The following is a 23,626-nucleotide window of genomic DNA, read 5'->3' on the forward strand; positions in this document are numbered from 1 at the left end:
GAGGACACAAAAGATGGCCGACATTGCTTTCGCTACGGCGCCCTTGGAACGCAAAACTGAGCACTTCATTAATCATTCATCTTTAATAGATTATGCAAATTCCAGGACATAAAAATCAACAAGATCAATAACTGTATGAATTTTAATTGGGAGCAGAAAACATTTAAGGAGTGAATATAATCTCGCGGCTCCATCCAGTATGAGAGCGTAATTTATTGATAATTGGATCCCGGCCTAAATGAGCAAGGTAATTTAGCATTTTTCAGCCTTGGCATACATTCCTATTTACAGGGTCTTGCTAATGGCAGAAAAAATAATATTATGCACTGACAAGCTACACCCAATCAAACGCTTCATGCATTACTTTGCATAGTCGTTAAAATTAAATAATAAAAGTTTACTGGATATTACTTCTGGGTTGATTCGGTGCTCAAAATACTCCCATTCTTTATTGCTTACAAAGTGCTAAAGTATGTTGTCATATTTAAGAAAAGTTTGCTTCGCGCGCCTCCCCCCATTATGCAATCCGTGGCCCTCACGCGTATCGCTTCAGGAGGCCCCTCAGGCCCCCAGGTGGCTTGAAGGCCACCTGCTATGAGTGTGCTCCCCAGAGCGAGACCGCTTTCATAGGAGGAGCCCAGCGTTAAAAAAAAAAAAAAAAAGGACAAAAACACACCTTTCTTCTCCTGAGGCCCAACTTTCTGGGGCAAATCTACCTCCCACATATTCAGGAATAAAAAAGGGGTCTTTCTTTTCCCATAGCTCTCTCTGTGCCTGGGTCCGGGGCTGGACTACAGGGATCATTTGAGAAGGGCTGCTGCAGTTTTCAATCATGCTGTCCTCCTCCTTACTCTCTCTCTCTCACACACACACACACACACAGTGGACTCATTGACTTTGATGCACACGGCATAATTATGGGTGTTTTATTAAAAGGCTGGTATATTATTCTCCGGTCAGTGTGGCCGTCAGTAAACCTAACCTCTCCTGGGAAAGAGCCTCAGCAGCCACACTGAAACAATATTTCAATTAAGCAGGCGGCCATCAAGCTCGACAGCAGAGCAAAAGAAGCCATAGTGCAACACGGGGCGGGTTAATGCGTGTTACATGATACAGATAGTTAATACTACAAGATATTCAATACGCAGCGCCTGCCATTACCTGTTGGCTCTCACTGGAAGTTGCTATTGGACAGCGGCCAGCTCATAGGCTGGATTAAAACCCTGTAATTTCAGTGTTTCTTTCATTGTCTCATCTGTTTCAGGGTCTCTCTCTCCGTCTCCGCGGCGCGAGGCAGCCAGCCAGCCACGGCTGCCATTCCAGCCACTGTCAATCAACAGGCTATCATAGCCTTTGATGACAACGTCGTGTCGCGGCGAGAACAGCAGCTGTCTCTTATGAGAAGTGCTCCCAGTCAATCTGTTAGCGGGCCAATCCAGGCTTACACAATAGCCAGTTAGGAGCAGCGTGTGAAAGGCCTGTAGGCTTTAATGGGCTCAGATGATATATGGCCTCGCTCAGTCCGTCTGAAATAAACACCTCGAAAAGTGTCTCGGAAGAGCTTTGTTTCTGTCATTTGGCGGTACGAAGTTATCATAGTGGCGGACAAATCTGAACGAGTCAATGATGATGCAATTTCAAGATGTTTTTTTCTGCTCCCAGTACTTGGTCAAAATAGTCAAAAAGAGAAAATAGGTAAAAACGTTTATTTAAATCTGCAGAGGTTTGGATTTTAATACTTTGGTCCTCCAGGAAAGTCACGCTACAAACATCTTGCTGGTTATCAGTGTTTCCAGTTAGCATTGTTGAGTGAAATAAGAGTAATCAAAGTGTAAAATGACAGCAGGAAGTGTCTTTACAGTGAGTTCAGATGCATCATAGCAATAATGCAATATTGTCATTATTTGTCAGCTGCTGCCATTTTCACTAACTGCAGTAGTCTGAAGACGCGGCCTCTGTTGATTATGGGATTTAGTTCAATGATTAGAGTAGAGCTCCAATGGTTAACTGATTACCTTTCATAGCCAACTCTTTTAACAATCGATTTTCGAAAGGAAAACTCAACATTCTGCGATTCCAGCCAACCTGTATAGAGTTTCTCTACCACTCTACGACAATAAATTGAATGACTTTGGAATGTGGACAAAATTAGATTTGAGGAACCCTTTTTTGGACACATAGAGACATTTTTCACCATTTTCGGACATTTTATAGACTAAACAACTAATTGATTAATCGACAATGAAAATAACAGTGAGTTGGGGCCATGATCAGGTGGATAAGGAATGAGAAAAGCTTGGAAAATAGTTGAACAGATTCAGTTGGCTGCTGAGGGCCAGCACAGCGGAATTAGTAAAAAAAAAAAAAAGGGATACATTAAAAGTTCTAATCATGAATAATTATATGCCTTTGGTTTTATTCTAAACTTTAAGAGGACAGTAGGGAAGACGCCATGAAATCAACATGAAAATGCGCCGTAGCTGGAGCAGAGTTAACACACTGTGTTTGTGTTCGACCACCTCGCTGCAGATGTCTCTCGACCTGCTGCAGCTGTGTGTATTCTTTTTAGGGATCAATCTAGCGTGAGTCAGATTGTACCTGTCACAACAGAGTAGCTCTGGGAGACGCTGGAGGCGAGGTCGGAGCTGGCGCTGCTGGACAGGCTCGGCTTCACGTCTTCCAGGCCGGGGTTCAGGGGTGGGAGCGAGTACTCATTCGCCTGCAGACAAACGCACAGCAAATGAAGAAAATGTGTCAGTGGAGTAGAAAAAAAATATATATTTTTCACATTCCACCAGATTGTGTCATGATCTGGTAAGTGTGCTCTTGCCTGTGAGCTCACTTTGGGTGCAAGAATGAGAGCGGGCTTCCCGGTTCAGAAGAGAATACACAAAATATGTCTGAAGGAAACCCCTGGTGGATCTGAGGAAGCTCCCTGTGATCCTTTCCTTCTGAATATTTCCTGTGAGCACCACCAAACACCCGCACCCCCCCTTCCTCTGCCTCACCAACCCGTCCCGTCCCCGCTCCCCATGCTTTACCAAGACCTATGATGTATGCATGCATTAGGGCTTGTCTGAGGAGAAGGCAGAAAGGGAGAGAGGGATGAGAGAGGGATTGGGAGAGGAGTGAAAGGACGGGGTGTCAGCTGGCTCTTTGTGCTCCACTGCAGTCATCCCTGTGACCAGTCAAGGGAGGAGACATTCAGGGCTTTGTTACAGGAGAGACATGTGGTGTGGTTTTTTAAAGGGGAGTACAACCTCAAAATCAACCTTTGTGCTCTGCCTCAAGGATGAACACATAAAACCGGGTTAATAAAACGCTAAATATAAATATACTTTTATTTGTATTTTTCGCTTCATGTCGGAGGTTTTCATTGCATTTCGTCTCAGTGGTGCAGCCGCGGCCGTCTTGCACGATTTCTCATTCGCGGAAAAAAAAAAAAATGCAGCGACGGAAAAAACTTCATGCACGGATCGACCACCAACTTGCTCTCCTTAGCATTTATTCTCTTTAATCTGAGCAGGAGACTCTTCCAGCAGCTGTGATGAATCCCGTTTGTTAATGAGATGACACTTCCTGACCCGACTCGTCTTCTTTAAAAGGATAAGTGTGTGCGCACACATTTTGTTTGGACCGGGGGTGCGTGTGTGCATCTGTTTGTCTCAATGGGACGAGGGGGTCCCACAGGGGCGAGCTGGTGACCCCGGTCTTGTCTGCCTCTATCCCAGATAAACTCTAATTGTCTGCTTACAACTGTTCCCTGGCACTAGGCTGGATGTTCCTCTCTATTCCGCTGGGCCTCCGCAGCACAAGAGCCATTTTGTCATGCAGATGGGCTGTGGGCAGGGCTGGGTAGGGCTGGGCGGAGGGCGAGTGGCGAAGCACAGAGGGGCCTGAATGACCTGACCACATGGCTGCCAGAAGTGTGGGAGGGATGAGGCCTATTCAGCCTGGCCTCTTCAAAATGGCTTTTTAATGCCCTGACGCAGACACCAGACAAGCCCCTAATAGCCTAATATCCCACCTTTTCACCAGTTTAAGAAAAGGAGGGGGTGTTGGAAACAGGGAGAAAAAAAGGAGGCGCGCAGAACGAGTGGAAAGCGGCCTGATTAATATTACATTAAATTAAAACTGATTTTTCTGGACCATTCTGATGCCGTTTTTCTCCCCCCTCCTCCACCTTTCCTCGCCTTTTTAATACCTTCTCCTCCACTCTTTGTGATTGCAAGTCATTTCCAATTCGTTTTGGTATTGATCTTGCCGTAGAAATCACTTTGGTAATTAGCTGCATTAGGGGCCGTATAGCAGGCTGAGGGGCTGTCCCTCTGATTTATCGCCGCTGTAATTCCCCGTGATCGCGCAGAGATGAAAATGAACTCAATTAGGCACTGCTAAGGCTGCATGGGCACCCACATAGAGTTCCAATGGAAAAATTAATAGTCTCTTGTTGTTTAACAGTGTAATGAATGTAAATAAAGGTTATCCGCTGTAATAGGCTGTGGGCTCGTAGGTTGCTTCGAGGCAGAAGTTGCACAGAGCTTTTTGTCACCAGTGTCAGTATACGTACCAGTTCATTCATTATATGCCGCTACAAATCAATGTAAATTATTGCACGGTTGACAACCACAGCTTAAAGGTGCCATGCGAGTTGCCTCTCGATCAAAACAATGAAAACGAAAGTAGTTTGTTGTATCGTGAAGTAGTGTTGGAGCATGGGTGTCGTCAACCATCATCGCCAATGATAAGCAGAAATGTTCACAGGCGAGGTAATGTTTTTCATTACCTCGCTGTTTTCCTTGAAAGTTCTAGCGACAGGAGACTAAAGGAAACGCACCGTTACTTTGAATAAAACTATGATTTTTTTACTGTATTCGAACATCGTCGGAAACATTTGGGGTAATACATGCACATAACTCAAAAAGTATACGACAATGATCTAGTTGTTTTTCGATGGAAATGTTACGTATTATCCCTTTAAATGACGGACAGGAAGAAAGAAAAAGAAGCTTGAGCTCTAAATATCAGGGTGTGAAAGAAAGCTATCCGGGCCAACCTGCTCAGGTTTGATGTGTTCTGAAGTGGGGAAGACATCAGGGTAGGAAGGACGTTCAAACACACGGTCCAGGGCCTCCAGCTGCTGCTGGGTGAAGGCGTCCGCTCGCAGGTGCTTCCTTAAACTCTCCACGCTGCCCTGAGAGTCGCTGCCGGGGCCTGAGCCATCAGAGCCATCTAGAGAAAGAGGGAGAGGAAGAAGGAGAGGGGGGGGAAGAAGGGGGAGGGAGGGGGACAACACTCTGCATCAGGGCATAGCTCCAGTCGTTTCACCAGTTATTATTCTAGCAGTGTGAGATAAGCACGAGGAGGCATTTCTTTCGGAGCTCAACGGGTGCGAGAGTGATGGCACGAGGAGCAGGAGTAAATTCAGGGAGAGCCGCCGACATGTTTTATCTCCCTCTCCTGTTTTTCACTGTCTCCTCCTCCCTCGCGCACATATACACTCAGTCAAGCGACGGCCCCCTGCCTCTCCTCGCGGCCACCATCAGCGCGGTCATCATGTGATAGGTCTATGGTAATTGATGGATTACCTTCAGTGCAAATATATACTTGTAAGGGAGAGCGTGTGTTTCAGGGGGGGAGAAAGTAGGGCTGGCGATTACATACAGAGCCTCTCATTCTGCCAGCGGGAAATGGAGAGCCATTATTTAACTGCACTATTTCCTCCTGAACATATTACCCTTCCCTCTCTCTCCCTCTGTCTCTCCTTCTCTCCCTCCATCCCCCACATATTGCCTGTCTTCTGGAAAACAGAATGGAGTGGGGACGGCACTCAGGGCCGAATGAGGACGGGGCGTCGAGGGCAAGCGTATGCATTTCCTCACTCGGTCACACTCTATATAAACAAATGAGCCTGTGCTTCCCTCGTCCTCCTGATCTCTGACCCTATCAGCTCGGCCCGGGGAGCCCGCAGCTCTGCCTCTGCCCGCTTATCAAGTCCCGAACGCTGCAAAAAAAAAAAAAAATCTGCAGCTAAAACCTCCAGCCAGCATCCAAGGAACCTCCACTCCACTGCCTTGCCTCCCACCGCCCTCCCTTCCTCCCCATACCCCGCCGCCAACAGCGGATGAGGGCTTTAGCTCCCATACAAATCTGTCATTCTAAATTTGCAGCAGATTATGTTCTCTCCTGGGCGAGCCAGCGGTGATATATGATATGCAAGGCCGCTATTGATTGCCTGATCCGCCAGCAGAGGAGGGAGGCGAAATGAACTTGGAATGAACATCATGCCTCAACTCATTGTGCGTATAATACTCTACTTAATCCCACATTTTTCTGTGCTATGGAATTCAATTGATCAATCATGTTCCACTGATGGTACCATTTCAGGGGCGTTATTGCCATTCTGCTCGGCTGCTTGACCTTTTTTCAATGGCTGAGGCCAGAGGATGAACCCGACTCGCACCAAGAAATAGATCCATGGAGAGAATGGAATAGAGGGCTGCAATTGGGTATGAGTGTGCGTAGATGGGAGGGTGCGTGTATGTGTGTTTCGTTGCTAAAATATATTGACTTTAGCTTTGTGTAACATTTATAAAGGAATCAGCTTTTTTCTCCTGCCACATGTGTTTTTCCCACCATCCGTTAACCGAATATTTTAGCACCAGGCTCCTTTCTTTTCCTTTTTTTTTTTTTTTTTTTTTTCCATCTCCCTTGGGTGGAGGGTTTGGTTTTTGCTGCTGGTGGAGCAGCATTAAGTGCTGCTGTATGAAACTCAATTGTTGTCCGTGGTACAGAAGAAAATGGAGTCATTAATTACCTCGTATCAGCTGGTCTGAGAAAAGAGGTGAGCTCGATCAATAGCAACTGTTTGTCATTCACTATGGAGGAGCATGCTTATACTCAGCACCCCCTCACACGCTTAATCAGGCCTCCTGAACTGCCTGCAAAAGGACACAGGATACTATATGCTGCACTTTCCTGTGATCTAAATGTGATTCAGAGCCTGAAATTAAAAGGGGGGCTCTATGTGGCTTTGGGGAAGAAATTAAAACTCAGAATTTTTGTATTTGAAATATAAATGATGTAATAACACACATTTTTTTTTCCATTTTTCCAACTGAATAAACAAGATGTTCTCAGAGGAAGATAAGGCCCCCAGAACACTGTTTGAAGCTAGAGAGGTGGCGGGGTCCGCCAAATCTAAACAAAGTAAAACAGTATAAATTTTGTTGTGTTCTGGAGAACTTATTTTATATCTCTGAGAACAGCTTGTTTATTTAGTGGTGGAATTGTTATTTATTTTTGAGTTTGTGTTATTGTAAATACTAAGTTTGAATTTCTTCTCCAAACCAACTAAATGCTCCTTTCACTGTTACTTTACATTAGTAATGGTTTAAAAAAAAATTGAAATGACACGAGCCCAACTTTTAATCACGTTTCGATCCCACACAATTTCTTTCTACAGTTGTGTATGTGAATATATATCAAATGTATGAAGTCAAAGAATTACTGATTTGGCCTTTATATAGAAATACTGGTAAATCATTTATTTTCAGAATTCGCCATTAGAGGTTCATGTTTGACATATATCATAAGATAGCTGCAATAAATCAGATTCATCCTTTGACAGTCAGCGTGTCAAGTGGAGTGTGAAGCCCGACTGTCAAGATCGCCTGTGTGTGTGTGTGTGTGTGTGTGTGTGTGTCTCATTGACTGTCTTGCTTCATTTTCTCAGTGTTTCTTCAACCCCTTTGGGTGTCTCAGCAGGTATTCTCTTATCACTCCCACAGCACCAGCTGACTGCGTCTCTTCGTTTTAACACCAAAGTGTGAGGAGACGAACCAAGATAAAAAACAAGACGCTCCAGCAGTGACACTCACACTAAATCAACCCTAAAGCAACGAGCTTTCTGGCAAATTCTTCCTTTGTTCATCTTGAGCACACAGGCGCTGGTCGACCTGGTTGTGTCCAAAAGTATTCAAGTATTTTAATGATTGAAGTCCAAAGACAAACCCGACCAACAGGCATCAAACTGCAACTTACTGTCTAACAACACTGTGATAAAATAATCTAAAAGTTGGTGTAAGCCTTTCACACTCATGAGTCATTTGTGCACATACAGAGAGAGAGAGAGAGAGAGTTAACCAATGACAGCAGCTACTGCGAAACAGACCACAATGGTATCAAAAGCTGTTCTGTTTTGCTTTGTCTCTAAGGGGGATGTTAACGTCCTGCGGTGGCATGGTGGCACTTTATGTCCCTCTTTCATCTCCCCTGTTTCTCTGATAAGATAACTCAGAGGAGAGTAGGGGGGGGGGAGCTTGTTTGAAAGGCAAATGAATTCCTACACACCGCCTGGCTCTCTGCGTAAATCAATGGCACGGGGTTTTCCTAGATCAGCGGCTGCGAGTCCTCTGCTGATGGGCGAAATGATGCTATCGCAAATTGTGGATCATTTGTTGGTGTTTTTTTAAAAATGCAGTTATGCTTGGGAAAAAAAAAAAAAAAAAAAAAGTAAGAGAGAGCACAAACAAACTGGTATACCCAGAGGGTGAACACTCCTCCCCTGTAAGCTAGCTATATTTATGAAACCTCTGAAGCGGAAAGGAGAGAGGTGGGTGGGGTGGGGGAGAGAGAGGGAGAGAGGCAGCAACACTGCCATGGCTGTTAAGATCCTGTTATGTTGTGGCGTGTTTAAGAGCTTTATTAATTCGATTTAGCACCACCGACCAGTGTACTGACTGTCAGCAGGCACAGCGATGCTTATATGATACCGCTGCCAGCACTGAGGCTGTGTCCATAATATTTTGAAGCACTCGAGTTATTTCATTTACTCACGTTCAAATGATCAGATATAGGCCAAAAATGCGTTATTATTTGGAAACATTATTTGATTAAGAGCATATGGGAATAGGGCGAGTTGGCTTTTAATCATGAGGTTGGTGGTTTGGTGGTGCTGTTGAGCGAGATACTGATCTGCTCTTGATGTGTGTTTGTGGGTGAAAATGATGTGGGATTGTGCCCAAAAAATGTCTGTTTTATAAAATAAATATACGCCAGTGCAGCCAGACTATTCAGTACTAATATAAAGTCTTTAAACAAGAGAGAATAAAGCGGATTGCTGCACCGCAAAAAAGAAAAGCGGAAACATTATGTAAAAGAAATCTCCTTAAAGCACTTTGGTTTGCATTGAACGCGACTTGAAATATAATTCTTTCCATTTGTTTTAAGAGAATAAGTAATTTACGTCTCAATTACACACAAAAACGACCTTACAAGAAGGATATTTTTGCAGTACAGCCCCTCTCTCTCTCTTCAGAATGACTCCATTCCCATCTCTTCCTTTTCTTTGTCCTCCTCTGCTTTCATCTCTCCCCTCCTCTGGACCAGCCTGTCGTTCAGCGCTTTAGCCACCCTGCATGTGTGGCGAGTATTTGTGGAAATGCAATTAACGCATCCCATCTTTTCTCTTGCCTTTTTCTCCCTCCTCAAGCTGAGTAATGCATCGCTCCATTAATTCTCGGCACCGCTGCCCGTAATTGACTTTTCTCTGACATGATTCCTCTCCATTGAGTGAATTCCCTCTCCTTATATTTTTGTGACGGATCTCATTGTATATTGTTTACAACTATATGTGGGGTCTGGTGCGGCCGCGGCGCCGAATGCAAATGGTTAACCCGCAAGACTCGGGAAGAGGGGAGCGACGATAAGCGGAGAAATTAAATGTTGGAGAGGAAGAACGACGGCGATAGAGCAGAGGAGGAGGAGGGGGAGAAATGCAATGTCGACCCTTTTGTGTCCTCCTCTACTGTTAGGGGCCCTAACAGCTTCTTGTCTCTGTGTTACGCTCTGTGGCCCCTCTCAAACCTGGGCTTTTCTCTCTCACACACACACCCCATCAGGGCCATCATAGTGCTCATGATTCCATTTATTTCTGTCTCGCTCTGGATGCATTTATTTTCTAAAGTGATCCTCTATTGACTCATTGTCATGGACTGGCTTGACTAGCCAACCAGTGTGGGCCCAGGTTCAAATCCATACACTAACTGATTCAAACTCCACAAATGGGTCATGTGTGTTAAAAGATACACACCGGACAATCTCCAAAAGGTCCAAATATCAAATCAAAACAGCGACTGTATTCATTTTTCCCTCTGCCATTGAACAAGGTTGATGTGGCTCCGGCTGCTGCTGCTGCTGCTGCTGCTGCTGCTACGTAACGCTCGTTCCTTTTTATGTCATGAATGAACAAACCTGCTGGGCCATATTTTTTTTTCTCCCCCGCTCACACACTCATCAGCTCTTCTACACTCATCCCACACCCACGCTACAATCACAAGTTATGACCTTTGCTTTCTCCGTCTAATTTATCACTGTATAGCTCCCAACTGCCTGTCCTCCCTTGGAGAGCTGCACTGGGCTCCATCCAGGACGTGGTGAGCCAGCGATGAGAGAAAAAATACACTAAGGTCACATCAACCTTACAGCAAACAACAGCAGGGTCAGGGGAAGCTGTCACTGTGTGCTAAAGCTAGGAAAACACTCAATTTAAAAAAAAAAAAAAAAAAGATAGCACAAATCATCCCAGATACATCTCACACAAGCTCAAGATCGACTGGGAGGCCCACAAACTTTTCGTGCACTTCTTGCACTGTAACACACATTTGACAATCACGCAGCAGTTGTCATCCAATCCCCTCTGCCTTCTCTTGGCTTCCGCTTCCACCATAGGTTTAAATGACTGAGTGAGAGCATGCTGTACAACAGGCTAATTTCCCCACTTCACTATTAATGCATTTGGCAGGAACAACATTCCATTTCCTGTAATGAGATACACAAATAAATCTGGCTATGGATAGATTCGGGGTGGGGTGGTGGTGGTGGTGGTGGTGGTGGTGGTGGAGGTGGTGATGGTGGTGGGAGGAGGAGGAGGAGGAAGAGGAGGGGGGGGCAAAGGAGGGGGCGCATTGAGACGCATTCTCCCAGCACTGGCATAATTGGTATCGCTGCTTGCAGACATGCAAACCAATCTCTCCACAGATAGGGCTGAGACTCTCTCTTTTCCCCCCTTAAGGCTATTTCTTTTGTCTTTTCGATAGCTTGCACATCCAAGATAGAAGGAGGGAGGGAGGGGGGGAGATGTTAATTTGTGAATTAATAGCTTTTCTCTGCAGAATTGCAAATTCTTTTAAATGTCACTATGTTCACTGTGCGAGGAGCATCCGAGAGTTGCAAACAGACACACTTATTGCACACATTCCCGTGCATAGGCGCGTATGCACAAATCCTAAAACCAACCCTTGCCCTCTCACTCTTCTTCCCTCATAAACCCACTTTTTTTTCCCCTCTCACCCCCCTGCTCCTCCCTCTCTCTCTCTCCTCCTCCCGTCTTCACTCGAAGCCGTCCAGTGTAACATGCTACTTTTAATTTGCAATAACACATGACAAGGGCAGATTAATGGCTCTTATGGCACCTATGTCCCTGAAGCTCGTCTGACGGGGACCCGGTGTACATAACGCGTGTCACACTACATTATCTCTACAGCCCTCCAGTAATGGGGACCTTTTTCTTCCTCAAAGGGCAACCGCCGACTTCAGCCACTACCGGGATCACAGGATCACACGCTGCAGTACGAACACTGTGCAGTGCTTTTTTTTAAAAAAAAAAGATGATGTCAAATGATCACAGTGAAGGCACAAACATGGGACGCTTTCAAACTTCAAATCGGATTGGTTTACACACATGCAACAGAGTCCAGAGAGTTATGTGTAGAATATTCTGCACAATATACTTTTTATCTGCTCATTCATTTATGTATTTTATGACTTGTCTGTCTTTAAGCAGGTAACTCTCTGCAGTGAGTCCTGTTGACTCCGGGCAGATGGTCCTCCTGAGCTGAGACCATGCCCATAGCTTCTGTTTTGGAAAATATGAACAATGCCGAATTAATTTAAAAAAAGTGGGCTGTTGGAAATTACCATGGATAACCAAAAACAAGGGCTGCTTGACATAACAGGACAAATTAAGGCGAAACAGCAAATTTAGAATTATTAAAAAGAAAACACATTTCTAGTATACAATAAAATCCACAGCAGTCTTTGCCTGATAACAATTTCAAATAAGCTGCACTGTGCATTACTGTATATTGAACTGCATGCCATTACGTGGAAAATAGGATTTTCCACAGTCACTTTAGCTTCATTTATTTTAATTTCTCGGGAGATTATTTATTGGAAAAATCTCCCCCCCGCCTCACCCTCATAAACTCATAACCCTGGAAGAGCAAAAAAAAAAGAAAAAAAGAAAGACAAACAAAAACAAAACAGCAATTGAGAGGAAAGTGTTGTCATCTGATTGACCAAAGCAAAAAAGAGAAGGTTGTCTAACTTCAACTTACAATGTCCTATTTTCCTTCCATCCAAGTGGTTGCCACTCCAGAGAACTAAAGAGACAGAAACATAAAAGAAGGAAGTGGCCCGTTTTGATGAGTGCTCTTTGAGATCATTTTCAACCATAATCATACCATCAGCCAGCTCGAAAGCAGTACCAGAGAGATCACACACACACGTGCACACACGCACAGAAACACACACACACACACACACACGCACACCCACACACGTGCGCGCAGCCCCCTCCCTGCCTCCACCGGTCTGTTCCTACACCTGTTCAGGCCTCCACCAGGGACATGTTAATTCATAGGCATTAAAAAAGCCAATTGTTTGCAAAACCGATAATCTATTAGCCCTCAGGCAGTGTGTGTCCACTCTCTTGCCTTGAATGAGAAATTCTGGCTTGGACCGGCTAGGCTTCCACTTAATCTTTGAGCATATCTCGGTCTGTTTTTCATGCCAGTCCCCTGGTAGCATAGAGTCCAGTACAGTACTTATAAACTACTTTATTATTAAATGTTTTTTATCAGCACAGATCCAGTCAAAAAATCTATTCATGTATCTAGAATATCAAATTACTGACTGATAGCATCAACTTCTTTTTCTTTCTTACGTTATAGCAAAGAGAGCAGGGAGCAGCGGCATTGATGCCTTGCCAAGAGGGATTAGAGTTGTTTGACAGCTATATGGGATATCTACAGTACATCTGAGCATGGTATAAAATTGAGATGCAGCTCTGTGGGCGTATGGTAAAACGCAGGGCATCAAAAAAGCTGATTGAATCGCAACACTCTCTCAACATTCACCCTGCCTGATATACAACATAACAAGTCACTGGAGACGGCACACAGACACACACTCGGCTGCAGCACTGTCATAAACGCCATCTTCTTCACACACGCACACACAGGAAGAAGTGGGAGACAAGTGATGGAGAGAATTAAGAGGATGGAAAAACAAAGGGATCTTGTGTGTCCCTTACCATCGTCTCGTTTCCTCTTCTCGCCGTTGGAGCGGGGGATACCCAGAATGCCGTTGATGGAGTAGGATCCTACGGGATCGTTGGAGGCGCTGGACACAGGGGGCGAGGCTGTGCTGGGCACTGGTGGAGAGAGCTGAGTTAGTGTGCGTTCATGTCGAGGGGGTTTTCTTTCTATAGTTTCGGCAGCCCTGATTGGCTCATTTGACTGTGTTGCCAATTCTGCGTGTGGCCCTCGCTCGCAACTCACCTATGGTGTGGCCGGGCGTGGAGAGCGGCGTGACGGATCCGTCGGGGGACGGGTGGAATGGCTGCTGGACTTTGGTGCGGATAATCCTGGCAAAGTGAACAACAGACACGGATCAATCAATACTGCTTCCAGAGCATGGAGATTTCACAGCAGACCGGCCCCGGGACACTTAAACACGCCACATCAGGTCCACTTACGCCCGTGCATGTACAAGTGCTCCGCGGTTTGGGCCGCTTGTATCCTCACATTCAGGGCCCCCCTGTCACAAATAGCCAATCTCGGGGCTTTAGGGGCAATCTCTCTGCTCCTGTGTGAGGCTGAATAGGGGCTGCCCCCTGAGATTGTGGATTCAATCTAGCTGGATTCTGAGGTTAGAAATATGATAAAGTCCCCATACCAGTAAGATGTGATGTGGCGGGAAAGTCTTCATTGCACTTTGGTCTGAATGATCTTGCAAACAAAGCATGAAATCACATCAATTCACCTCAATGATCAGCTTCACTGGCTCTACCTGGCCAACTCTAATAATCTCCCTCTCCTGCCTCCACACTCCGTCTTTTCTCCCCCCGCTCTCCCTCTCTCTCTCCACCTCTCAAACCTGATCTTTCACTCCTCTCTCCCCCCCAACCTCATCCCCCCTTTCTCATTTCAACTCCCCTGTCCAATGTGCTCTCTCTTTTACTGTACTTGCACGATGTCCATCGTTCAAACCCCCCTCATCTCTTTCTTTCCTTCTCTATCTCCTCTCTGATTCATTTCTTTATTCCTCTGTCTCCTCTCTGGTGTCTGGCGTAGTTTTTCGGCCTTTTTGTTGCTCGGTGTTGCACACAGGAATCCTCCGGGCTCACTGAGGATCACAGCCTATTATTGATTGGGACTCCCGGATAGAAAAGTTGACGACGAATGGCAGCGAGGAACGGCAAATGCAAATGGCGATCTATAAATTACACGTGACAGGAAAGCAATAGTGTCTCACTGGTCCACCCTGAGACCACCGCCACATCCAGTGTGTTTTAATCTGCGTTGCACAGAACAATTAATTAAAAGGTAAAAGACGATAAAAACGAGAGGCCTGAGAGATAATATTACATTTGTAAATGTGAGGATTTTTTGTTCTTCTTTCAGAGGTACAGTAGGATTTACACAAGCTCTGCTTTGGCTCTTATGGGACATGATCGTATTACATTAAACCATGACCGTGGTAATCTTTTGATTGACAGACGAATGTGAGATCATTGAATAACAGGCAGCGTTGTGCACTGACAGAAATCCCACACGGAGGCCCTCTCGCCTGAGAGGTGTGACAAAAACACACTTTTACAGACTGCAGATGAGGGGAACGGCGTCCACGCGCGTGCATGCGGCGCCGAGCAATGAGCTATCAATTCTACATCAGGCAGCGACGGGGTTAAACTTGCTCAGGGGCAAAAATGTACATCAGACTCTTTTCATTCCCCTCACTATCTCATGTGTCCTCCATACTCTCTCCTTCAGGCGGGGCAACAAAGGCTGTGCAGCCTCCTCCAGAAAACACACATCAATATTTTATTTGAATTTCTAACATCTCACCACAACAGTTATCTGACCTCATGACTCGAGGGAGCCTCATAAATTCAAGGACTTTGTTTCAAGTCTATGTTGTTGATATTGAATAAGCAATTTGGATGGGTGAATTAACGACTTTGGTGTTTGGGTGTTGTAAAAAAAAGGAAAAAAAAATCTCCAAAGAAAGATTAAAATGTGGATCAATATGATTGAAAGCCGCTTAGGACCCTGCCTGTGGCCACTGGGCACGGTGCAGCCGGTGGAAACTCCTCTCTGCGGCAACAAAACAAAGTGCAACCCAGTCCCTGTGTAATCTTTAATAATTCATGCAGGAAAAATGTGTTTAAAGCCAGGACATCCTCTTTAGTCAACAGAGCAGAGGTCAGCCCCTTAACCACAGAGACCACCAGGGGTCCACTGTCTCTTTCTCTCCCCCTTCCTCACTCTCTACCTCCTACACATCTCTCCCAGTCCTCCCTTTAAGGCCAACAGCAATGTACAAAAACAACACTTAAAGCAGCGTGTAATGAGGAAATTATTGAGACATATTTCTGGAGTTAAGGTTAGATTTAGTAAACGTTTTTTTTGCTGTTAATAAAAAAACAAAACAGAAATTAACTGTTCTTTCCTGCCTAAATTGAATTTTTGGAATAAGGCCTATGTTTTGTTATAATGTCATAAGTGAGGTCGTGCTTTAAGACAACAAAGAAAAGCATTTTTGTGCATTTCAACAAGGCCTGAAGTTAATTATTAACGTGCAGGCCAGCCTACAGTTTAAAAAGGACACAGTATCACCTAATCGACTTGTTCCACACAGCTAAAACAAAACAGAATATCAGAAGAGTTTCCTCATCGTAACACATAAAACCTCCATTCTCACTTGGAAACATTTTACATTGTTTTAGGAACAACAGGTGTAAAAAAGAAAAAAAGAGGAAGTAGAAGAAAAAAAAGAGAGGACCTGTTGAAACCAGTCTGATTTTTCTAAAATTTCTCTCCTTTTACTTTAGTAATTCATCTCCCATCTCCTACATTTAGCTGGATGTGTTATGAGACTCTCTTCAGCTCATTAAAATGTAATGCCGATGACCAGCTCTCTGGAACAGTGCCTCCTAACCAAAGTTCATCACTCGCAGGCACTATGGGGCTTTTTTCACTTTGCACACATGCACTACTGGGACTTTTTCTTTTCGTTTTTTTTTTCTTCCACCGGCGTCCTCTGTCTAAAGACACTTTGTCCACTGATGTCCCGCTTCATGTTGAAAGGTGAAGGTGTAGGGTGTCTGCTCCAGTGGAAACAGAAACTCTTCTATAGTCCATTTAGCCACAAATCAACACTATTTCAGACGGCGGTTGAAGACAGTTTTAATATATTTCTACTGTTCTTAGCCCGGAAAAATAATTACAAATATCACAGTGAAGCTGATAAGAATAATAACGTGCGATTAAAACAGGAACCGTGCCCCTCGCCTGAACGTGTGATGCGTTGTCGCTCCACATGCACCTCGATGTTGGAAAAACAGAGCAATTGCTTGGCAATAAAGAGGCTGCAGCCGCCTCTGTCGCAGTGTGGTCCGCGTATCGAACGACTTTGTTGGGTATTTCCCTCTGCCTCTGGATCTGGTTACGCGGTATTGATCGGTTTTTATCGAGACAGATGTGATTCTTCGTGGCCCCGGGCTGCAGCCCCCGTGCTGGCTGTGTTGCGGAGGGCCGCACAGGGGATTGAATTGCACTTGTGAGACCACCCCGGATATATGGGCTCGGCTTTGACTGACTATAATCAGACCTGAATGTGAAGATAAAATAGCTTTCTGGTGCGGATTTATTCCTTTTACGCACGATGGATCCTTTTTACGCACATCCCTTATCTGATTTATTATTTTTTTCTTTGCCTCATTTTCTCTTACATGTATGCACACATTTAGATAACTAAATAAAGCTGTGTTTTAGCACGAATTTACGAGCTTTGGAACAATTCGGTATGCTTTTTAAAAATAATAAAAGTCAAATTAAAAATTCTAATTTCAACCTACCTGTTGATGGACGAGACGCTGGGGACGGTGTCGTTGTCGCAGACGCCCTCGGCCAGTAGTCGGTCCCTTATCTCCCAAGCGAACATCGTTGGATTCTGGCGCTTGTATTCTGCAATTTTATCCACCACTTTCGGAGTTGCGACCTTTGGTTTGGAGCCACCAATGACTCCGGGTTTAATACTGCCGGTTTCATAGTACCTGCATGGGGGACAGAGTGAGTATAGCTCCTGAATGGATCCCTCTTTTAATTCAACAATTCTGTCTGATTGATGTGGCTTAAAAAAAAATAATAATAAAAATCGTCTGTGTGGAAAGAAAATCTCCGCCGACCGAAAAGAAATAAAACAATACCTACAAATATGATGGCGGCTTAGATCTATTAATTGGTGTGGAAGTGTGCAGTTATATGGGCCTAATTGAGTGTCAGCTGGAAGGTGAACAGAGCGGATTTTTCAACGAAAAAGCAGTGTAATTAAAATCACACAATATAAGCAGTGAGACGGACAGAACAAAAGGACAGTTTTAGCTGTAAAAAAAAAAAAGCACATAGTTTGGACCTCATTTTCCAGCTTCCATGAGCTTACAGTAGCATGCACGACATGCCACCATGACCTATTGGTAAATGTTGGTGACAAAAACATTCAGTGTGTGTGAAATGAAATACCTCTGAAATGCCTTCTGATAGCTGAAAAAAATATATTTCAAAATATTAGCTATCTCACAGCATTTGTGCTCTGAAGTAAAATGATGTAGAGCTAATTTATCAGGTTTGAAGTCGACTTTGCAGCGGGGGGGATGTAGGAACGTAAGTATGTATTTATGGTGTTTTTTTTCTCGTGGATTCAGGTGAGTTTGTGGTGGCTGTACATGTGGGATTTTTCTTAATCTGCGCGTAATTATCAGTGACCTCATGCTACTTTATACACTCTTCTCCACAGCCTCGTATTCCTCTTGTACTTATATATATTATTATCCTTGATGTTTAGCTGTAAACTCTCCTCCTAGAATTTATTTCATGATTATGATGCTTCTCACTCACAAGGCTGCAGGTGATGGATAGAAAAATTCTCGGACGCAGAACTGCTGTGTTCAAGCAAAAAAAAAAAAAAAAAAAAAAAAAAAAGAGAGAGAAAGAAAGAAAAAAAAAAAAAAAAAATGACCTGCCTATATAACCGATGACTGGGGCTGAAATAGAGCTGGGTGCGCGTATACGAGCTATAGAAGATTGATGTTTGACACACACAGGGCTCTGTCGGTTGTGGATCCCCTCCTTTTACCTGCCGAGGATTTTGCTGACACAGCCGTGACTGACCCGTAGCTGTCTGGAGATGTCGCAGGGCCGGACGCCCTGGTGGGCCAGCTCCACGATCCGCTGCCTCACCACGTCCGGGAGGGGTCTGCCGTTCACAAACACCCCGCCGAGCTGATTCACACCGCCGTGCCCTGCGTGGGATACAACAGCAGCACAGGGGAGCATAACATTACATACCTGCAGAGGACGGCTTCTCTTCACGTCGACTCAATTTAAGGATTTTTTAATTTTTTTCTTGGAGACACTCCTCTAATTCGAGCCTTAAAGGTTACACCACACGCAGAAGCACACACACGTTTTTGATTTGGCTCCTGAACGCATCCTGAGATATCCTAAATGTGTGGTTGATTTTTGAGAAATATAATAATGGCATAATAATAACACACGTTGGGTAAAACGGGATAAAACTGAAGCGCAATGAGGCTAAAATTCAAGCGATCGTGTTGCTTTTGAGACTAGAAAAAAAGCAGCATTAAATATAAAAACAAATGCCATCATTAGCTGTTTTAATGCTCCAAAAATAAATATAAAAACCCTCCTCTCTCCTCTCTCTCTCTTTCTCTCTCTGGCCTGTTTGGGCACTATTTTCCAGGAGCGTCTCCTCCAGCGCAGCCTAACACATGTCGCGCAGATTACGTTTCAACCTGTTTAATTTTCCTCGCACAATTATTGTAAATAATTAAAATGAGCTTTGATAACTCATATTACAAACGCGGATGGCGCGAATGAGGAGGAATAAATAATTTACGCGCAGCCCGGGTCTTCTTTACCCATATCGTATGGAGGAAAAAAAAACACGAGGAAAATGAAACAGTCGCCTCGTCTTATTTTGAAACACCTGAATCTAAAGTGAGAGCAGGTGATACAAAAAATAATAATAAATAAATAAATAAAGTGACACCTTTCTTTCAATTTACACACAGCCTGCTGTTGTCTCCCTGAAGTCATTTCACAGGCAATAAAAAAGCTTTGTATTTAAATTGGGCTGTTCCTGTTTTGTCTCTCAGAGCAGCCCACGTTTAGCCATTTTGATTAACTTCTGTGTCAATAAAGGTTTACACAGAAAAAAAAAAAACTCCAGAGAAAATTAAAAATAAAAACAAAACTCCTAGGTGACCATGTGCTTTTTTTAAAAAAATAACACAGGAAATGTTCCAGAGTGAACACATTTCACCAGCCATCTGTCTGCGTCTTACTCTCCTCTTTATTACTACTATTATTATTTAAACTAATCTAACTATACCTATTTTTTTTTTAATTCGTGAGTCCTTTTGACTTAACTTTCCCGATGTTTTAAAGAGAAAAGGGGATTTTGAAAATTTCAGAGATAGTCTGGTGACATGCTGGAGCCTTAATGGATTTACAATAAGAAAGTAGGACCACAATTCTTAATTTCTTACTCTTTGTATCCGTAAATTATTGCAAACACCTTCGACTGAATTAGTGCAGTAAAATAAAGTCACAACACACACTGTCTGTGGCACAAACTTATCCAGTATACTCACGGTGCATCGCCGAGAAGGGGTCTGCTTTGCAGTGAATATCCATGGGATAGCAAAGGAAAGAAAGGTAGTCGACTGAGGTCGCCGTTTCGCCTCTGTGGTGCAGCTTTTAAGGGGTAAAAAAAATTAAAAAGACACGGGTTTATGTTCTGCTGTCAAACAGTCCGTGTGGGAAGAGTCCGCAGGCTGCAGCGAGTCGACAACTTCTCTGGGGGGGCGATGCTAAGTTTTTCTTTCCCTCCTGCTCAAGTCTAAACTCACAGGGACTGTCAGGTGCGGAGCATGACCCACGCGTGTGCAGAGCGCACCAGCCGCAGCGACGTGGACTCAAACCGGGTCACTGTTTGTGTTTAAAGGACATCATGAGGAAAACAAAGCAGCAGCTGAGTGTCCACACGGGTCCGCTCTGGGAGTCTGCGGCCGGAAAATCCTTCTCCTCTGACGGCGTTGCGAGGACCGCGGGGCTCTGTGGCGCTTTAATCAGATAGGGGCGGAGATGACAACAACATGGACACGGCGAGGTACAGAGCAGTGCGTCCCCCTCTCCTCCAGAATGGGCTGTGCCTGAGCGAAGCTTTGGGCTGAGAATGAAACCCCTCTCCTTGTGTGTCTGTTTCTAAAAGCTGCAGTCCCACAGATCACCCCCACCTCCTCCTCCTCCTCCCTCCCTCCCCTCCCCTCCCTCCCTCCTACCTCCATCCCACAGATCCCCTCGCATAGAGATGGATGACTTGTCAGACAAAGGCAATAGATTCCAACACTTTGTGATTCGCCCACGTAAAAACCTGCAGCTCAAATGAGGAGGTCCCTGCATCCGACAGCCAGGAAGGGGAGGGAGACGAAATGGGAAATGATGAGACTTTGGGGTGAAGAATCAAGGAAATTAAAGGCAGGGGGTAGAAGAGAGGTAAAGCGCTGTCAGGCTGCTGTGTGTTGTTTAAAGAGACGCTTCTCGAGTGTTTAAGGAAAACACACACGCACACACACATACACACATGGTGAGACTTTGACTCAAGGATGCTCACACATGGAGATGTTTTGCTGCTGGCACAACATTTAAAAAAGTGATATTGAAGAAACAGAACCAAGATGTTTAAAGAAATTCGAGCTATGAATTCTATAAAGTTTATTGTAAATTGAATAACACTGAAATGGAAGTATTATTCCCCAATAACCCAGTCTGTGTGCGTCTCACTCAAAGTGTTCAAATCTCAATATCACAGTGATTTTTCTTGCAAACAAAAATGGCGTAAGATTTTGCAGTGAACTCTCTTTTCAGTCTGGTAAATGTGTTGTGTGTGTGTGTTTTTTTTTTTTTTTTTTTTTTTTTTTTTTACAACTTCCCATTGCATTTTTTAAATGAATCAGAAAAAAAAAACATGTTGGAGATATCGTCCAGTTATCTCAACTCTGCAGTGCTTCGTGTTTGTTCTAGCTGCGCGGTCACAGTGAGGTGTGCAAGGTGAGCTCTCAGCCTGCAGAGGGAGAGTCCGTCAGTGGGCCATCATCATCACCATGATCATCATCATCATCATCATCCACTCACCGCCTGTGTGCAGCATCGCTCTGTAGATGGCGCTCATACAGTAGCTTACACAGCCCGCTGTGCTCTCACAGGCTGGCGGGAAGGAGGGCAGGCAGGCAGGCAGGCAGGTGAGTGGGCTGCTGCTGCTGCTGCTGCTGCTGCCGGGGCTGGGGCTGCTGGGGCCGGCCGGGTCAAAGGTTGGCCTGTAAGCCCACTGTAGCTGAATTGTGCACTCTTAATCTCTTCCGGTTGAACTCAATCCCCAAAAGAAACAAAGAGGGGAAAACAGTCATTCAAAGGAGATTCATACATTCATATGAAGAATCAACTCCTGCAGATAATAACTGACTGCTTTTAACTGAAGTAGCAGCACTTTTTTTTTTTTTTTTTTTTTTTTTCAAAATTACGTACATGATCGACTGATTGTAACACAGTGGTTTGTGCAGTGTTTCATTGTGGCAGAGTTATAAAATGCAATGCATAAATCTTTTATCATTTATTTGAATGTATGTATTTTTTTTGTTGGGGGGGCACAGCACCATAATAATAATAACAAGAGTAATAATAATAATAATAATAATAATAATGATAATAATGATAATAATGATAATAATAATAATGTGTTATTTGTTGACTTTATAGCGCAGGAGTCTGTGTTGCGTCCAGCTGCCCTCTGGACAACTTTGAGGACGATTTCTCTTTTTGTTTCTGCTTCTTCTTTTTTTTTTTTTCTTTTTTTTTTTTTTGGGAGGGGTGGTGGTGGTGGTGGTGGAGGAGGAGGGAGCTTCTGGTACAATATGTAGCACCATGGGCTGTAATTTCACACGTCAGTGCACTTTTGCCCTAAAGCTGCTGCTATTTCCCCCACAACACCCCGATTTGCCCCCCGTACCTCTCCCCGCACTGCCACGGTGACGTCCCGGTGTCACAGCACTACAGCAAAACAAACGGCGTGATAATTAAGAAACTGTTAGTCCTGACTTCACCCCTTTTAAAAGCCCAGCCACCGAGGACCTAATGCCATTATTCTCTTCGATTTTTTTTTTTTGTTTGTTTTTTTGTTTTTTTGTTTTTTTTCTGGAGAGAGCCTGTGCAGTTATCACACAGTTGTTTTTAATATTTTTCCAGATACTTGAATAATTGCAGCCATCTATACGTTGTTTTTTAAAAATTCATTTCTTTATGTGATATCAGTAATTTTTTGTCTTGTGTTCTCTTCATATATCATTTTACAAAAACACACTATCTGCAACGTATAAGTCATACAAATAAGCTAATGTTGAAAACAATAAATCTGCTGTTTTATTTGAATACTGAAGCGGAGACACAGAGCAGACAGAGAGGGAGGGGAGGATGATGAATTTCCACGGAGGACGGAACAAATCCTTTTCTTCCGTTTTCTGAGACATATGGCCTGTAACGCGCGTCCACGTCAACAATCGATATTTCTGTTTTCACCTCCCGTTTGTGGCGTGTTTGACACGGTGCAGGGGCTCCCACATAGTTTCCTGTCAGGGTCCCCGGATCACCTCTTTCACTGACTCTAATGTCATAAGGTGTTAATTTGATCTGAGGCCAAACATTTCTTAAAAGTGGAAATTAAAAACTCACAGAAAGTGTATTTTTAAAATTCTTTTTATTCTTAGTAGAAACTTGGATTATATCTGAGGACTCCCCCCTCAGTGTGGGAGCAACTGCAGGTTCAAAGTTTGACTTCGAGTGTGTGAAGCTTTTTCAATTTCGTCTTCTGCAAGAAGTTGTTTTCATTTTAATGATAATACATTCAGTTATCATCACCAGCATGGGCACTTTTTTAAAAATTTGAGCAATTTCATTCTGTATCATTTTGCTTTAATGACCTCTTCAGAATGATCAAATCAAATCAAATGATCTCACTGAGGACACCCAGGTGTCAGTGAAGTAAACGCCGACAGAACTCACCTGCTATGGGCGTGATGCGTTCACGTTCTCTCACCTTTGATATATTTAAAAAGCTAATTTGTTAGCGAACTGTAATTCTGCACACGCCTCCCTTGGATCTATTTTTCCCCCTATTAGCCAAAACATCCGCATCATACCGGGAG

The 23,626-nt window shown here is 44.1% G+C and overlaps 1 protein-coding gene across 15 annotated transcripts in view; it reads right to left on the minus strand.

Moving 5' to 3' along the window:
* pax2a (paired box 2a) overlaps nucleotides 1–20,691 on the minus strand; it is a 30,779-nt gene extending 10,088 nt beyond the window's left edge. Inside the window, exons 1-9 of one of the 15 annotated variants that reach the window (XM_030442675.1) lie at nucleotides 20,021–20,681; nucleotides 18,481–18,658; nucleotides 17,868–17,888; nucleotides 17,204–17,401; nucleotides 13,623–13,708; nucleotides 13,376–13,495; nucleotides 12,399–12,443; nucleotides 5,057–5,232; nucleotides 2,599–2,719 (exon numbers count right to left, since the gene is read on the minus strand). In XM_030442675.1, the coding sequence (XP_030298535.1) occupies nucleotides 2,599–2,719; nucleotides 5,057–5,232; nucleotides 12,399–12,443; nucleotides 13,376–13,495; nucleotides 13,623–13,708; nucleotides 17,204–17,401; nucleotides 17,868–17,888; nucleotides 18,481–18,658; nucleotides 20,021–20,063 (988 nt within the window). In that variant the 5' untranslated portion in view covers nucleotides 20,064–20,681. Of the gene's footprint in view, nucleotides 1–2,598; nucleotides 2,720–5,056; nucleotides 5,233–12,398; nucleotides 12,444–13,375; nucleotides 13,496–13,622; nucleotides 13,709–17,203; nucleotides 17,402–17,867; nucleotides 17,889–18,480; nucleotides 18,659–20,020 lie in introns of those variants that run through there. The other 14 variants (XM_030442677.1, XM_030442683.1, XM_030442680.1 and 11 more) reach the window with 14 other exon arrangements.
* Nucleotides 20,692–23,626: the final 2,935 nt, after the last annotated feature.

Source organism: Sparus aurata, chromosome 15 (assembly GCF_900880675.1).
Source record: "Sparus aurata chromosome 15, fSpaAur1.1, whole genome shotgun sequence".
In the NCBI taxonomy this organism is placed as follows: domain Eukaryota; kingdom Metazoa; phylum Chordata; class Actinopteri; order Spariformes; family Sparidae; genus Sparus; species Sparus aurata.